Source organism: Astatotilapia calliptera, chromosome 3, assembly GCF_964374335.1.
Source record: "Astatotilapia calliptera chromosome 3, fAstCal68.1, whole genome shotgun sequence".
NCBI classification, from domain to species: domain Eukaryota; kingdom Metazoa; phylum Chordata; class Actinopteri; order Cichliformes; family Cichlidae; genus Astatotilapia; species Astatotilapia calliptera.
This window is the reverse complement of record NC_137424.1, coordinates 73022940-73040706: the sequence shown is the minus strand read 5'-3', so window position 1 is coordinate 73040706 and position 17767 is coordinate 73022940. Positions and strand designations below refer to the sequence as shown.

The window sequence follows — 17767 nt, the reverse complement described above, 5'->3', positions numbered from 1 at the left end:
GGTCACGTGGTTCTGATGACGTGCGGAGGCAGCGCGATTTTTGAGTGGAGGGCGGAAGTAAACATGGAGGACACTGTGGAGAGTCAGGAGAGCAGCTATTGTGCAACTTTAGACCCTGTTTCTCGGGAGAGATATAAACAGACAGTTAAAAAAATATATCGGACGTGATCCGTATTCTTTGAAAATGTCCGAATACACCACAGAAGTAAAGGATTTGCCTACTATCGAGGCTGTGGATATCACCAACTACTTGGTCCTCCAGACTTCTTACTACACTAGGCAGCAAATGAAAGCTTTCAAGAGTCTGGAGGCGTACAATTTTTTTGTCAGCGTGTGGGTCCACAACCTTGGAACAAAACGTCTCCGTGATGGATACAGTTTGGTGTTTGCAAGGGTGAGTGTTTGTTCTTATATTGCTTTATCTTAAACACGCTAACAGTTAGCGGTAGCGGCTTTAACGTCAACAAACATGCCACATCCTTAGGACTTCGTTAGAGTAACAGTTGTTTGTTTCAAGGTAAACCATTCTCAGCGGTCTAACGAGACACCTCTGAAGGGTGTCTCGGGCTCTCAGCCGTCTGTTGCATATCCAAAATCGCCTCTGCACATCGATGCTGTTCTGCCTTAAGCTTCATTCTTTTCTCTCGTTTGAGAACTGATTCCGATCTGGGTTTCGTTCGTAGCCGAGATTGACCGTCGGAGCCCAGTCCTCCGACTCTTCGTCATCCAAAGCACTTGGGCAGCCTATCCGGTTGTTCAGTGATGACGCGACGAATCCGACGAATCCTACTTCCGGGTCTAAACTCTCCTGTGTTCAATATGACACAATGCTGTGTTCCTGGTTGTTTTAACCAATCTGGCTCAAAACAACAGTCTAATCTGTCATTTTACCGGTTTCCTTGTGAAAAGAGAGAGAAGAGGAAGTGGCTGAAGTTGATAAGGTATGTTACAACTCGTAAGTGAATGAATAAATTTGTAAGATAAGAGCTAGTGGGCTCTTACTTTAGTTAGCTAATATAGCTAGTGATGAACAATTAAAACCCGCTACTAAAAGACAAACTGGCTTTTACCAGTAATTGTACTTATATAGACAATGGATTTTATTGTGTTTTTTTTAATACAAAGACGTTGTTGCATTTTTGAAGTCATTTTTATTTCTCCAAGCAAAGATTGAGAGCTAAGGGTCACTTCGCTATATATATGAACCTTAGTTAGCTTTCGACGCTCAGAGGAATAAAAATTACGTCCAAAAAGCGATGTCTATGTAAGAAAATACATTACAATCCCCAGCCTATGTGCCAGTTAATTACCAAAATAAAGACCTAACCAACAAATAGCTAGCAAAGGTTGCCAGTTAGTGCTGGGCGATATATCGATTTTTTTAAAAATATCGATATATTTTTATACAAGACATAAGCTGTGACAATATCGTTTATATCGATATAGTCTATGTTGCGTTATAATTACACTTGTGGAGCCGCTATTTTGCCTCTCTCTCGTCTGGGTTTGTTTGCCCCGCCTCTCACCCTCACTGAACACAAACCCCCTCCCCCATCGCTAAACCTCCAGTTGGCAACAAGATGGACACAGGAGCTAGCGAAGAGGAGCTCGTCGGAAAAAAGAAAACCAATGGCTCAATTATTTGGAGATGGTTCGGGTTCAAAGTGTCAGATGAGCAGCAGAATAATGTATTCTGTAGAGAATGTCGAAAAAGCGTCGCAACGAAAGGTTCGAGCACCACTAATCTTTACCACCATTTACAACTGCGCCATAAAGTGCAGTATGAAGAGTGTGTGAAATTGCGTGCTGTAGCCCAGACCGCAAAGTCTGCCGAGGTTCCTGCCGTGAAACAGACCACCTTACAACACTCATGTGCCATATGATACAAAAAGTGAGAAGTGGGGGGAAATTACTAAAGCAGTGGCCTATCATATTGCTAAAGACATGGTCCCCATCTCAACTGTGGAACAAGAGGGCTTTATACAGCTGCTAAAAACTCTTGACCGAAGATACCAGTTACCTAGCCGGAAATACTTCACCAGAGAAGCACTGCCAAAAATGTATACTGATGTTAGACAGAGTCTCGCTGCCCAGCTCACCAAAGTGTCTCACTTCGCACTGACAACCGACATGTGGTCCAGCAGGACATGCGAGCCATATATGAGTGTGACTATACATTTCATGGAAGACTGGGAACTGAAAACTGCCTGTCTCCAGACCAGCTACTTTCCTCAAGACCACACCGGAGAGCATATAGCTGAAGCCCTGCAGGATGTGCTCAAAACCTGGAAGCTCAACCCGACGGGACTGGTTGCTATAACAACTGACAACGGGGCTAATATTGTCAAGGCGGTTCAACTGAACAAGTGGTCGAGGATCCAGTGTTTTGGTCACAGGCTTCATCTGGCCATTGGTAAGTGCAATACTGAATTTTTTGATTTGGAAAAAAAAACGCTAATAAATGAAAAGTGTATAGAGTCTCTTGTAGAGCTAAACATGCCTATGGACCACAAGACAAATATTTTTATAAGTCATAGCCAGCATATACATCTATCACTTAGAAATCGAAAGTTAGTTGAACAAATAAATAAACTATCCCTATTAAATCCAATAAACGTATTGGGGTGTATTTGTCTTTGTATTAGATTGAGTTGTGACACTAAATGAGGACCACAGCTGAGACAAGACAGGGATACATTTTTAAATACATAGTGAGATTAAAAGGTGTAAAAAAACCGAAAAAAAACATGTTCTAATCATTTGGTGATCTGGTGATTTTACCAAGATAGTTTAACTAGAACCATTTCTAGGTTATACAATACACGACACATTTTGCAAATATTGTTAAGTCTTATGCATCACATTCTATACAACTGAGATGGATGTTAATTTGCCTTTGAGTGATTTGCATCTTAACATAACAATTAAAGTGATTTTAAAAGTTTGTATTTTGTGTGTCACAGGACATGCTATGGATGATGCCCGCATTACCCGGGCTATTTCTCTGTGTAAGAAAGTCGTCAGCAGCTTCTCCTACAGCTGGAGGAAGAGAAGAGAGCTGGCTGAAGTGCAAATACAGCTGGGTCTTCCAAGTCACCAGCTACTCACAGAGGCAACAACTCGCTGGGGATCAAGGCTTCTCATGATAGAGAGAGTTCTGGAGCAGGAAAGAGCACTTTCTAAAGTCCTCTCTGTCGACATGAAAACCAGACCTCTAGTCCCTACTTGGCAGGACATAGAGGTCCTGGAAGCAGTTCAGAAAGCTCTCAAACCCTGTCAGGACTTCACTGATGCACTTTCAGGAGAGAAGTATGTGACCCTGTCCTATGTCAGACCTGTGCTACACCTGTTTAACACTAGTCTCCTGGCACCTGGAGAGGAGGATAGTGAGCTGTGTAAATCCATCAAGACCCGCATTGTGGATTACCTCAACAATAAATATGCAGATCCATCCACCAGTGACCTGTTGGACATGGCTTCTTTTGTGGATCCACGGTTCAGGGCGAAATACATCCCTAGTGAGAAGATTAATGCACTAAAACATAAACTCATCTTGGAGGCAGAGTCTCTGCTCAGCTATCAGGGTACGTGTTTGTCTGAGCTGACTGATCCAGCCGTGCCTGAGTCTGCAGACCAAGAAGAAGCAGCAGTAGGACACACAGCTAAAAAAAAGAGATCACTGGCAAGCTTCTTCCAGCACAGCACAGCCACCAACACTGGTTTCACAAAAAGGGAAGCAATCGAAAATGAATTTTCTAGCTACCTGTTGTCAGTTTGTGTAGAGAGTGATGCTGACCCTCTCAAATGGTGGAAGGAACATGAAGTTGCCTTTCCAGCACTGAGCCTCCTGGCCAAGAAATATCTTTGTGCGCCAGCTACCAGCTCCCCTTCTGAAAGGATTTTTAGTTGCAGTGGAAACATTGTAACCTGCCACAGGGCATCGTTGAAGCCTGATAATGTTGACAGATTAGTTTTCCTGGCACAAAATCTGTAAGCTGTACAGTTGTTGGCCTTGCTTGTTTGTGTTCTTTCTATATTGTTATTGTCATTGGAGATTTGCACAAAGACCCACTGACCAAAGAATGTAATTTTGTTAATTTCATTCAATCTGTTTACATGTTTGGTTTTTTGCACAAAGTACCAGATGATTGTTCAGCAATACACACAAAGAAGCACTTTAGAAAACTTTAATTCAGTGTAAGCACTTTTTAAAGAGCAAGATGCCTTTGTTATTTTAGATCTGCATCTTTTTAGTTTACATTTTACATTTAGTTTACAATTTTTAGCTTTTTGTTATGTATGAAAAGAAAAAAAATGGAGCATTATTATTTAATAAATGCTGACAATTTATTTTTGACAATTTTTTCGTGTACATCTACAGTTGTATCTTAATAAAAGTTACATGTGTGACATCTGGGACAAGTACCTTTGACCAAGAACTCTCTTTTTGTTCTTACTTTATGGGATTAAAAAAATATCGAGATATATATCTTATATCGCCATCCAGCTAAAAAATATCGAGATATGAATTTTGGTCCATATCGCCCAGCTCTATTGCCAGTACTTATCTTTCTGGTAAGCTTAAAAGCAAATTAGTACAACGATGTGTAAGAAAAGCATCTGGACTTCTTTAAGTTTTAAGTTTCTTGAAGCTTCTCTCATCTGGATGAAAGAAGCTTCTCTCTATTATTTATCTCTATTTTTTTTTTTGTATTAATCATAACTAATGGAGGGCTAGCGTATGATCTGAAATTTCTCTCTGTCTTTTTAAACACTTCCACAGACGTGAAAACTTCACCCCAAACTGCAACTCAAGAGTCTGCAGTTGGCACTTCCCTCAAGGAAAAGCTGCGGGGCCAACAAGATTTGCATGGAACGACGGGAAGTCTTTTCAGTTCCCAGATGACCACAACCCTGTTAGAAAAAAGAAGAAAAAAGAGCAGGTCCCAGCTATTGGTGAAAATCAGAGTGAAATATCAGATGAGCCACATCATTCCAACAATGCAGCTACACAGACAGATACTGCAAGTTCCACAAGTTCTTCCCAAAGTCTTCTGGTGCTAGAGATTCAGAATGACATGCTAAGAATAGAGAATGAAAAACTTAAAAAACAAGTAGAGAAGCAGAAGCAGACTTTCTCATTCAGTCAAATATCTGACAATCCTGAAAGGGTCCAGTACTATACTGGATTGCCCGATGCTGCTTCTGTCCTGTTTTTAGAAGCGCTTCTTTCCAGATTTGATCTTAAATATCATTCTGATTGGACTGTCCAAATGATGCCCCTAATTGACCAGTTATTTCTAACCCTGATCAAGCTCAAACTTAATTTTGGTCATGAAGACCTTTCAATAAGGTTTAACTGCAGCAGAGGCACAGTAACTAATATTTTTACAACAATTGTTAGTGCACTGTATGACATTTTGTATGTTGGCATGCTGGAAAACAACATTCCCTCGAGAGCCAAGAATCAAACATCGCTGCCAGATTGCTTCCAACCATTTCCTAACTGCAGGATTGTGCTTGACTGCACGGAAGTTTCTGTTTGTAACACAGAGAGACTTGACACACAAAGTCATTTGTACAGCCAGTACAAAGGACGGACCACACTAAAGGCTCTAATTGGTGTGGCTCCTAATGGTGTAATAACCTTTGTAAGCAACTTGTACGGTGGAAGTGCCTCAGATAAGGCCATAACAGCTGACTGTGGAGTACTGCAACATCTACAACCAGGTGACATGGTCATTGCAGATAAGGGCTTCACAATTCGGGACATCCTACCAGAAGGGGTCTCACTGAACATTCCGTCCTTCCTCACCAACGGACAATTCACACAGGAGGAAGTGAACAACAACAGGAAGATTTCCTGTGCAAGAATACATGTAGAGCGTTCCATTCAAAGACTGAAACTTTTCTCAATTTTGCATCACATCCCACATCAGTTAAAAAAAAATATTAATAAGATCTTGAAAGCATGTGTGTGTCTTACAAATTTACAAACACCTATTCTCCGTGAAATTGAATAAATTATACCTGTGAGAGTTAAGAGGTAAAAGTACATTGTGTCATTTTCTAACTACTTGTGGACCAGAAAATACAACTGTTGAACAAGTTTACTTTTATTATTTATAACTCCTAAGTGTTCTGGATTGTTTTGTGTGTATACTCAGGATGTTACAACATAAAAACAACTTAGTTGCATAGTTTCAAATTGAGAATGGTCTCATTTGTGATTCGTATAATGTTTTACTCTGTTTTTATCAATGGCTTGTTACATTTTTCATTCCATTCCAGCTTCCTGATTACTGCCTAGTTTTCTTGCTATGCATTTTCAATTAAAATGAAGAATACCAGATACATGTGTTACTCTTTATTTTCAGGAACAGTTTGTCCAAAACATTTTATTTTTTCAAATCAAAAATTAATATAATTTAAGAATTTATCTGAATATATTTACAAAGTTACAATGACAAAAAATGTACAATTTCCAAATAGTTTTAAAATTAACTATAAACATTTGGACTGATAAATTACTCATGCTGATATGAATTCAAAGCTGCGATAAAATATGGGGTAAAAAAACTTCCCGGTAGAACGTTTCCAACGCTTCAATGTTAACAGCCCAAGTTTGTTCTCTATCCACATGCAAGATGAAAAAGTCACATGGAGTCCAAACAATAAAGTGACAGCTTTTCGCCCCTGTGAGATAGAGGTTGCCCTGGATCTGATGCCAGTAGTTGTGATTCTTTTTTAATACCAGGGAACCACTTGCCTCATCCAGCTGTAGGAAAAAGTCCTTACTTTCTGCAGCCTCCAATACAGTTTTGGCTCTGGCTGACCATGGGCATTTCACCTCAATGATGCACTCATTAGAGACAGTCCCATCTGGAGAACCACCAAGCAGGCCACTGTTAGATAAAAACAGTCCCCTCTCCTTGATAGCTGCACCAGTACAGTCAGTGTACAACTGCTTGGCCTTTGGCTCATGAAGGATCCCCCAATCACATGCCTTTGGGGATGAAAATACAACTTAGTCATAAAGGAATTCTTAGATGCACAGACCCTTTTTACTAACAACTTACTTTAGATCCTTCTGTCAGGTTGTACTGTCCAAGCAGAGTCTTAAATAAGGAAGGGGGGTATGAGCGCCGCTGGACTGCACTCAGGACCAAACCAAAGTTGCTGGCTGTGATTCTCTTCTTGCGATATGCTGACCTTTTATAAAGAAACACAAATTAAGAGACACAGTTAACTAAAATGTCCTACTTAACACTTAACAGAATAAATTTCAAAGCACTTTCTTACCACAATGCATTCTTCGTTTGCCCAACTGTTGCTTCCTCAATCTGTTTCTTCTCTTCGTCAGACACAGCCAGTGATGCCAAGAGATAACGAGCCTTGTCTTCTGCTTGGGGAAATCCCAGGTTCCTCAGCACTTCATCAAATGTCTTGGCTGGTTTAGCCTAGATTTAAAGCAAAAGGATTTTAAAGGTTTTAATGGAACCAAGAAATTTTGACCACAGAATAGACAAAGTCAGGTACAGAGTATATAAAATACATGTAAAAAATAAAGTGGGGACAGTGGAAGCAAACAGTCTGCTGTATGTAGTTTACAAGAGTTTACATACATGTACAATTTATACCACATGTTAAAGTAAATATCAAAGTACCTGAGAGCATTCAGGACTCAAAATCCAACCCATCCCAGTAAAACGTTGCAATTTCGATAGGGATGCCACTGCCCATTCCTTGTCCTCCTGGGAGACAGGTCTTTCGATTCCAGCTGAAAAAAAAAAACTTTTAGTAATCTGTATAAATAATAATTTTAGCATATAAAACATAATGCTTTTTAAAAAGTTAAGAAAATAATTATTATAATTAATTCAAAGGACAAATTTTAAATAAATAACTGACCTTGTGTTGTTGAGGGTGTCATCACAGACACTCTCTTGGCAGTAATTTCTTCTGCTTTGCATGATTTTACCCTCTTCCACACACATTCCACGTCAGTGCGAGACACATTCTTCTCCACCCAAATCAACAATGCCGCCATATGATGGCACTTATCATTGCCAATCGGGCACTCACAGGAGCTGAACCTGACTGACTGACCCTCAACATGCACCTACATTGAAAGAAAGTTAATGCTTACCCTAAACATTCTAACAAACACTTGCAGCGCTGCTCTGTGTACTGGTACTAGGTTAACTAGGCTAATATAACTGGTACTAGGCTAACATTACTAACTCTCCAAAACCTCCATGTTATGTAGATTTTCATCTTCGTTTACTTCCACTGTTATAGCATTGCTGTACGTGTGTGTGCTTTATGAAATACATCAGAATACAGAATATCTCATGTTTAATCGTCGGCTAGCTAGCTTACTCCTAGCTCACCTCAACATTGTAAATCTTCTTTTTCATGGATGCCTGGACACTTCCCTTTATAATTCCGCCTGGGAGAACGGTTACACTGACCACTTTACTAGAGTTGAAGGAATTAAGACCCTTTTTAACCCTAATTGGTACTTCGCTAAAGAAGGAGGTAATCGTGAACAAAGTCACTGGCTCCGCCATCGTTGTTTCTTGAGGAGCACTTAGACCCGGAAATACCTGCAACGTCATCCGTGACGTCTGACTGAACAACCGGATAGTCCCAATCAAGTCAATATTAGACTACTAACTTAAAAGCACTAAGTAAACGAGAATTTAACGACAACCTAATGCTAATAAGTTCGTTTGCAAACATAACATTACCTCTGACGAAGTGGTCGCTGCAGACACGGGCATTGGCAGACTCTGCTCCTCCCGACTGTAAACGTAAATTTAAAATCCATTTTTTCCTACGTTTTTCGGTTAGAATTTTCCATTTTTCTCCTCTTCGTTGGGCTATTTTTGGTACCCTAAAATACCGTTTATCAGTTTCTCTGGTCGACCTACTGGAGTATCCGTAAACACAACAGGACATAGGCATTTTGCGTACTGTCTGTCTGTGATTTTGCACTTATCTTTTTCACTTCCGACCGCCAGTCAAATTTCGCGCTTTACGTCGACGTCACGTCTACGTCAAATGAAACCTAGCTATTCAGGTTTGGCAGCCCTAAAGTACGCAGCCTTAACGGTCCACAAGGGCCGCGTACTCAAAGACCGCTAAGGCCGGAAGTGCGAGGCTTGTGAAATACCGGTCGATCTCCGTCGCGCTGCCCAGGTTGCCTAGCAACCATGATACTAACCGCTGGAAACGTTTCATACAGCTTTGTTTGAGAGAAATGAAGGAGAACATATTTTGTTCATTTGTTCGTTTGTTTCTACACGAGCTTTGTGTGATTTAATAAGTATCTGAGGCTGAGACCACATGACTGTAAAACATGATTGTTGGGCTTCATTTCTGTACTGAACAGTCATTTTAAGATTAGCTAGTAAATAAAAATTATGTTGTTCATGAGACTAAAGTCAGTGTAAATATAATATGGCCAATATTATAGTTATTATATTAATCATTATTAGTTATTACAGCAGTGAACTTGAACAATTCACTTTTATTGTCACATGTGCAGGTAAATGGCCTGCATTTGTATAGCGCTTTTCTAGTCCATAGGACCCCAAAGCGCTTTACACTACATTCAGTCATTCACCCATTCACACACTGGTGATAGCAAGCTACATTGTAGCCACAGCTGCCCTGGGGCGCACTGACAGAGGCGACAGAGGCGAGGCTGCCGGACACAGGCGCCACCGGGCCCTCTGACCACCACCAGTAGGGGTTAGTATCTTGCCCAAGGATATTTGGCATGCAGCCAGGGTGCAGCCAGGGTGCAGCCTGGGATCGAACCACCGACCTTCTGATTAGTGGCTGACCTGCTCTGCCACCTGAGCTACAGCCACCCCAGGTACACTGGTACAGCACATGTGAGTGAACTCTGTGTCAAACACTGAGCTTCAGTAAAGATTCAAGTTTCAGTTATTTATATTTCCCATCACCATAAATCTTCACTCAAAGACAAGAATCTTTTACAGTGTATAAATACGTATAGATGTATCATATGTAAGAGACAAATATTGTTCATTTAATTTGTTGGCATTACTAAATTTGGCTCAATGCTTACATATATGTGCAAAATGAAAATGTACGAGCTGTGATAACTGTTTCTGATAGAATGAAGAGTAGACTGATATATTAAATATTCCTTTATTGGGTGAGAAAATCAGACCATGTCATAACTGCTTTAAGTCATGTAACTACAGGGGTCCAACAAAGAATGGCCACGCATCATACTGATGTCTTCGGAAATTTATTTCTCTCTCTCTCTCACTCTTATTGTCTTCAGACACCGTGAAAACTGAAGAAACACAAAGTTTACAACATAAATGTTTTGAGCTTATCAGTCTCTCATATCAGTGTCCATAAACAGTCTTGTGCAAGCAGAACAGAGAAAATGCACAATAATGGATATCACAAAAATGTCCTCTCATTACCACTGTAGAACACGTATGCAACATTATACAAACAATATACACGAAACCATACCGTTTGCGCCTCTTGGACCACATGCAGAATAACATTAACGCTGAGGCTGTAGATGCATCAGTGGCCATGTATCCATGCTAGCTCCACAATGCCATGGTTGTGCTCTCAACCAAACTCTGGTCATGTGACAATTACAAACTTCACCTCAAACAAACTTTACAGCACTTTACATATTTAACAAACCCATATTTTGTAATCACATATTTTAGACATGTTTTTTAATTAATGTTAAACTTTTATCATCTTATCTTATAAATAAATGAACTAAATTAAGCATGAATTTATCACAGAAACATGAAATAACCAACTTTATTTTAACTGTCTCAGGGACAGTTACAAGTCATACAGAATAGATATCAGAGCCTTAAACAGGCTGACTTCTACTAAATGGGTCAAACTGGGCAGAAAGTCTACAAACACATAACATCCTTATAGAATATGATGTAACATTATAGATCAACTTACCTCAGAATATATAAAGCATATAAACAATCACAGCAATATGATACAACAAACACAGCAGTGCTACTGATCCAAAATACTCAAAGCTTCATATAACTGAAACAAACATTTATTTTTAGCTCCATTCTGCTGCTGATATATACTTTAGGTTTCTGAACATTAAACTTGTTGCTGCCTTTCATAGTGTGTAACCTGAAGGCCCTAAGTACTTTCTCCCACACTGAAAACACTGGAATGATCAAATTATTTGAACATTACCTAATAAGACTGATTCAGGACAGACAATTAATTATTTTAAACTTATCTAGCAGTCCTTCACAAACAGGAAACAGTCTGTCTATTCTCTCCATCTGTCAGCTGCTGCTGGCTCTTCCTCCTCCTCTTCCTCACACTGTTGAGTTTGTCCTGGTGGATCATCAGGGGTGCAAAGCCTCACAGATGATGTGCAGCAGTGGGTCCCTCAGTCTGTCCTCACTCTGGACACTTGCAGTTGTCACACATGGAAATCAAATGTGTGATAAGCTGCAGGATTCAAACACAAGTGTAACTTATAAACACATGTTCATACTTTTATTCCACAATCAGAGAGAAAGAAACAGAGAGAGAGTGCAGGACAGACAGGTGACAGTCTCAGGTGTACACACTGCTGCAAAACAGCACAAAAGAAGGAGGATTTAGTTTGTGTTATTACAAAACAAGAAGAGTTTCCAGATGATACAGTGGACACATGTGTGACTGCTGTGATTAAAGCATCTTTCTTTCAGCTTAACGAGTGAACCGTCAGCTCGTTCAAACACACGTTAAAGTCCATTTGGCTCGACACCACCGAACAGAGACAGCAATATAACACAGCTAACATTAACAGTGCAGTGAATCCTGCTTGTGCCGTGATATTCAGGACTGAAAACCGAGCAGCATCACTGACTTTCATCTTGTTGTGTTTGTGGATATATGACTGACTTTAATTATCAATAAAATGATCACATTCTCTGTAAGATTAAGGTCGACTACTGAACAGCATATATTTTAAAGTAAAGACTTTTAAATCAAGTTAGTACAAACATCACTAATGTCACATGACTTTGCCGACCATTATTTGCAGCATTACGGGCGGAGGATAGTCCTCCCCCTGCTGTGGGAGATGTTCACACCTGTGCGTCCAAACTGCAAATGTATGGAAGAAATATAGTATCATCAGAATCAGACACTGAATTTTTATCCTCCAAATTTCCCTGCAAAAATATTCACCTGCAAAAAATTCACCTGAAAAAAATTCACCTGCAAAAATTCACCTGAAAAAAATTCATCTGCAAAAATTCAACTGCAAAAGTGATGAACTTTAATGACCCAAGCCACAGCAATCAGCACCAGATCGAGTCGAGTGGCTCTCAGCCAATTAAATTACGCTGTTTGATCACATGACACCGTTAGCCAGCAGTGTTTTTCCTAAAAGAGAGCTGTTTAAAGGCGAGTGATTAAGTTTTTCTCCTAAATAGAGATCATTACAGAACGCCTAGTCCTATTTAAAATCCCAGTTATTTTTATTTTATTTTATCATCTACTCGAACTAAGGAAAACGTTTGACTAACTCAATGACAATTTCCACGCCTCCCATGCCTGACTGCAGAGGCAGTTTTGAATTTAGGAGCGCCAAGATGGCAGCGGCAAACCCTGGCGGCTCTCCGGTAAGTATATTGTTTTTCATCTTCAAGTTTGTCTTTTGAAACCTTAACTTTATTTAAATCCGTTGCTCACGTATAAAGTACACAGACGGGGTCTTTGCTCAACTCGTCTGAGGCGTGTCTCACTAAGCGCTACATGCTAGCATCCTGCTAACCGAGCTACCATTTACATGCTGTGCTTTAGAAAATAGGATACTCGTTAAAAAAATACTCCGCAGATATTGATAGATAGACGAACACTGCAAATATAATGTTGGAAACGAGAACGGCCTTTGGTGAAGGGGTAAAATACACCATGAATAAAGCCATAGAGTGAATGGCTGCCATGGTTGCAGAACAGCCTGATTTAATGACAAGAATGGGGAAGAGTGAGGTGAAGTGAACCAAAGCCAGAAAACACGGTCAGACAAGGCGGCAAAAGGGCGGTGATCTGTCCATCAGTATGAAGTTGGTGTGTGCTTTGGTGAACAAAAACTCCAGACCGGTAGCAGGAAGATGGGAGACTCGTGTTTCACTGGAATAGTGGCGAATTAAAACATCCTTTGTTGGGGACATTTCGGTGTAAATGCATCCATACAGGTGAGACAGAGGCAGACCAGACAGTGAAGAAAACAAGGCAAACATTAGAAATATTAAAACGGAAATATAGGATTAATATAACATACAATTTGGGAAAATGTAAGGAACGCAATGTAAATGATATTGTAAAGTCATTAAAACAGCATACTCTGATTAAAAGAAACATGTAATTGGGTAGGATAATAATAATAATAATAATAATAATAATAATAATAATAATAATAATAATAATAATAATAATAATAAACGTGTACAAGTTGGGTATGTATACCCTGAATTTAACAACTATAAAGTTGTAGCATGCCAGACCATCTTGATTGAATGTAACTTTGCTCCACAAAGTTTTTTGTTAGACATATTCATATTGTTATCTAATAAATGATACATTCTTAGATTTTATCGAACGTTAATTCATAAATTGTTTCTGTCTTTATGTGTTTGTTTCAGATTATGGAGGATGAAATTATTCGGTCAGCAGTTGCTGACAGTTGCTAACATCATCCAACCAAACTGCTGCTGTTGCTGCTGCGATGAATCAGAATACAAGGTACTTCAGCAAGACTTATGAGTTAATCCTACATTCAACTAAATGGACAGCTGGACAGGTTCATACAAAATATTAGATTACGCCAATTGTCCTATACATATTTTTTGACCTAGGGGTGGGATTGATTGTGAACTGGAAAGGGAAAATTCTTTTTTTTTTTTTTTCTTTTTTTTGCCTGTCCCATTTGGTTCTTTAGCCATCAGAATTGTTGTCTGAAGACCAACAAGGATACCCAATGGATTTACTTTGCCAAATGGATCATTGTGGCATTGCTGTGTTGGTCCATTTGATCGACCTTTGTTTTTAATTATTTATTTTATTTTATTTTCAGTTGTTACAGATGGGACAGACATGAGTGAGGGATAGGAAAGGGAGAGAGAAAGAGGAAGGAAAAGAAAAACAGAAGGGGAGAGGGACAGTGAGAAAGGGGAAAAAAATAAATAAATAAAATAAAATCTCCTGGATCACCTGTTGAGAGAGAAAGAATAGAAAACAAGCAAAAAAAACCCAAAGCAAACATACTAAACACAACACCATCACATTAATCTAGCTAAGTGTAAACAGCAGTAAATACTAAATATTCAGTGTTGTTGTGCAGCACGCAGGACAGACAGCGCACAATGTGCTTTGAAGTAGCAGCCAAGAAAGGTGTAATTTAAGTCTACGAGCAGTGAACATCCGTGTGCATACCTGTGTGGATCAGCGCGCTTGTATTCAAATGGTTTCCACATGTAATCGTCTGCAAGAGCATGTAGCCCCGTCCCCCAGGGCATGAAGCAGGCATGGAGGAGATCCAGGCCCCAGACATCCAGAGGCCCCAGAGCACGAGAGCCCAAGGAGGACCACCGGAGGAGCATCCGTGCCACCCTCATGGGAAGGGCGTAGGATCCCCAGACGAGGCGTCACCCAGTAGCCACTGAGCAGAAGCTAGAGGGGGCTGCACCGGCGTGCCCGCCGGCTCTGCCGGCAGCCAGCTGTGCCAGAGTGAACTGAGCCGCAGGCCCAGAGGCCGGAGGCCCAGAGGGCCCCCCACACCCCGGAGGAGGCCTGACCGAGCAACAGGCGCCAGCAATGCACCGACCCCTGAGAGCATCAGTCACCGGCAGGGAGTGTGGTGAGGGGAGATAGGCCTTGGAGGGCCTGTATGGGCAGAAATCTGTGCCATCAGAAACTGAATTTGAATAAGTTAAATTTGAATTTGAATTGCTCAGATTGAATCTGAATTGTAACTTGAATAAATGCTTTTGAAAACTGAATTTGAATTAGTCTAATTTGAAATTGAATTTATGGTTTGAAAATGAATTGACTTGCTTTGAAACTGCATTTTATCCTTTAAAAATTCAGCTCTCGAATAATTTCAGATTCACTTCTCACCATTCAGTTTCAGTTCTACAATTCAATTTCAGTTCCAAAATTCAGTTTTTTGGAACTTACATCCGGTTCCGGTTCAAGCGCAGATTAATAGAACTACGTTTTACTGGCGGACCGAGAGTGTTACTGACGGGAATCTACAGCGTCTTGAGCTGAATTAAGACTTCAGAAGTCATTCGTCATGTCGAATGACCAGCGGATAAACTCTCAGGTTGGTAATAAATGTATTACATGTATAAGAACAAGCGTCATGTTAACAACACTAACAACACTCTTGGTGGCGCTGTCACTTGGTGTTCGCTCGCTCTGTGGTAGAGTATCACCTCCTGTTCCTGCTCAAACACAGTGGTGTTTCTGAGTAGCTTATTTGCTTAGCGATTTAATTAACAACTTTTAAATACATTCTTCTTTCATAGTATAATCTTCACGTGCTTCATCCGAAGCACACTTTCTGTGTACTCACTACCTAATTTATAGCCAAAGTATTCACTCACTGTCTCTGTACTGTCTCACTAGCCTAGCTTAGCTCATAGCCGACTCATTAGCACCATGGCTACTTCACCTGTCCCTCCTGCACTTTCTTGCTCATTGTGTCAGATGTTTAGTTACTCCTCGGCCTCCTTTAGCAGTAATGATATCTGTAACAAATGTAGCATATTTGCAGCGCTGGAGGCCAGGATTACTGAATTGGAGACTCGGCTTCGCACCCTTCATTCACCCATAGCTAGCCAGGCCCCTGTAGCTGGTGCAGCCGAAAATAGCGTAGGCCCCGCTAGCTGTTCCCCGGCAGGTCCCAAGCAGCTGGGGAATCAGGGAGGCTGGGTCACGGTGAGGAGGAATCATAGTCCTAAACAGAAGCCCCAGGTACACCACCAACCCGTTCATGTGTCTAACCGTTTTTCCCCACTCGGCGACACACCCGCCGGGGGTCAAACTCTGGTAATTGGTGATTCTGTTCTCAGACATGTGAAGCTAGAGACACCGGCAACCATAGTCAATTGTCTTCCAGGGGCCAGAGCAGGCGACATTGAAGGAAATTTAAAACTGCTGGCTAAGGGTTAACGTAAATTCAGTAAAATCATAATTCACGTCGGCAGTAATGACACCCGGTTACGCCAATCGGAGGTCACTAAAATCAATATTGAATCGGTGTGCAACTTTGCCAAAACAATGTCGGACTCTGTAGTTTTCTCTGGTCCCCTCCCCAATCAGACCAGGAGTGACATGTTTAGCCGCATGTTCTCCTTAAATTGCTGGCTGTCTGAGTGGTGTCCCAGAAACAATGTGGGCTTCATAGATAATTGGCAAACCTTCTGGAGGAAACCTGGTCTTGTTAGGAGAGATGGCATCCATCCCACTTTGGATGGAGCAGCTCTCATTTCTAGAAATATGGACAAATTTATTAAACCCCCCAAAATATGACTATCCAGAGTTGGGACCAGGAAGCAGAGTTGCAGTCTTACACGCTTCTCTGCAGCTTCTCTCCTCCTGCTACCCCCCCAAAAACCCATCTCCATAGAGACTGTGTCAGCTTCCAAAAAGACAAAAAACAAACTAAAAACCAGCAACAAACAACTTAAACATAAACAATTACAAAGAAAGAACAATACAGTATCCACATCTGAACCAAAGAGTAAAACAGTGAAATGTGGATTATTAAATATTAGGTCTCTCTCCTCCAAGTCTCTGTTAGTACATGACTTAATAATTGATCAACAAATTGATTTACTCTGCCTTACAGAAACCTGGTTGCAGCAGGATGATTATGTTAGTTTAAATGAATCAACACCCCCGAGTCATTCTAACTACCAGAAATCTCGAAGCACAGGCCGAGGGGGCGGTGTGGCAGCAATTTTTCACACCAGCCTATTAATTAATGAAAGACCAAGACAGACTTTTAATTCATTTGAAAGCCTGATGCTTAACATTGTCCACCCCAGCTGTGAAACTCAGAAACCAGTCTTACTTGTTATCATCTATTGTCCACCTGGGCCTTACACAGAGTTTCTGTCTGATTTCTCAGACTTTATATCTAATTTAGTTCTGAGCTCAGATAAAATAATTATTGTGGGTGATTTTAACATCCATGTAGATGCTAAAAATGACAGCCTCAACATGGCATTTAATCTGTTATTAGACTCAATTGGTTTCTCTCAAAATGTAAAAGAACCCACCCACCACTTTAATCACACTCTAGATCTTGTTTTAACATATGGCATCGAACCTGAACATTTAACAGTGTTTCCTGAAAACCCTCTCCTGTCTGATCATTTCCTGATAACATTTACTTTTACAATAATTGATTACACAGCGGTGAAGAGTAGACTTTATCAAAGTAGATGTCTTTCTGAAAGCACTGTAACTAAGTTTAAGAATATAATCCACCCACTGTTATCATCTCCAATGCCCTGTACCAACACAGAGCAAAGCAGCTATCTGAACGCTACCCCAACAGAGGTCGATTATCTTGTTAATAATTTCACCTCCTCACTACATACGACTCTGGATACTGTAGCTCCTGTGAAAACTAAGGCCTCAAATCAGAAGTACCTGACTCCGTGGTATAATTCTGAAACACGTACCCTAAAGCAGATGACTCGTA

The 17767-nt window shown here is 40.5% G+C and overlaps 3 protein-coding genes across 3 annotated transcripts; 2 read left to right on the top strand and 1 right to left on the bottom strand.

Annotated features, from left to right (window-relative positions):
• Positions 1-6352, top strand: LOC145425788 (uncharacterized). The gene is made up of 2 exons (XM_080299165.1): positions 1-394; positions 4784-6352. Exons 1-2 carry the CDS (start codon positions 369-371, stop codon positions 6021-6023), a joined length of 1266 nt encoding a protein of 421 aa, XP_080155291.1. The 5' UTR covers positions 1-368; the 3' UTR covers positions 6024-6352.
• Positions 981-4360, top strand: LOC113018134 (E3 SUMO-protein ligase ZBED1-like). The gene is made up of 2 exons (XM_026161193.2): positions 981-2413; positions 2964-4360. Exons 1-2 carry the CDS (start codon positions 1945-1947, stop codon positions 3992-3994), a joined length of 1500 nt encoding a protein of 499 aa, XP_026016978.2. The 5' UTR covers positions 981-1944; the 3' UTR covers positions 3995-4360.
• Positions 6353-6354: 2 nt separating the features above from the next.
• LOC145425789 (uncharacterized) lies at positions 6355-8630 on the bottom strand. Its single transcript, XM_080299185.1, has 5 exons — positions 7912-8630; positions 7668-7780; positions 7303-7460; positions 7080-7212; positions 6355-7006 (listed from the first exon to the last, which is right to left on the bottom strand). Exons 1-5 carry the CDS (start codon positions 8048-8050, stop codon positions 6548-6550), a joined length of 1002 nt encoding a protein of 333 aa, XP_080155311.1. The 5' UTR covers positions 8051-8630; the 3' UTR covers positions 6355-6547.
• Positions 8631-17767: the final 9137 nt, after the last annotated feature.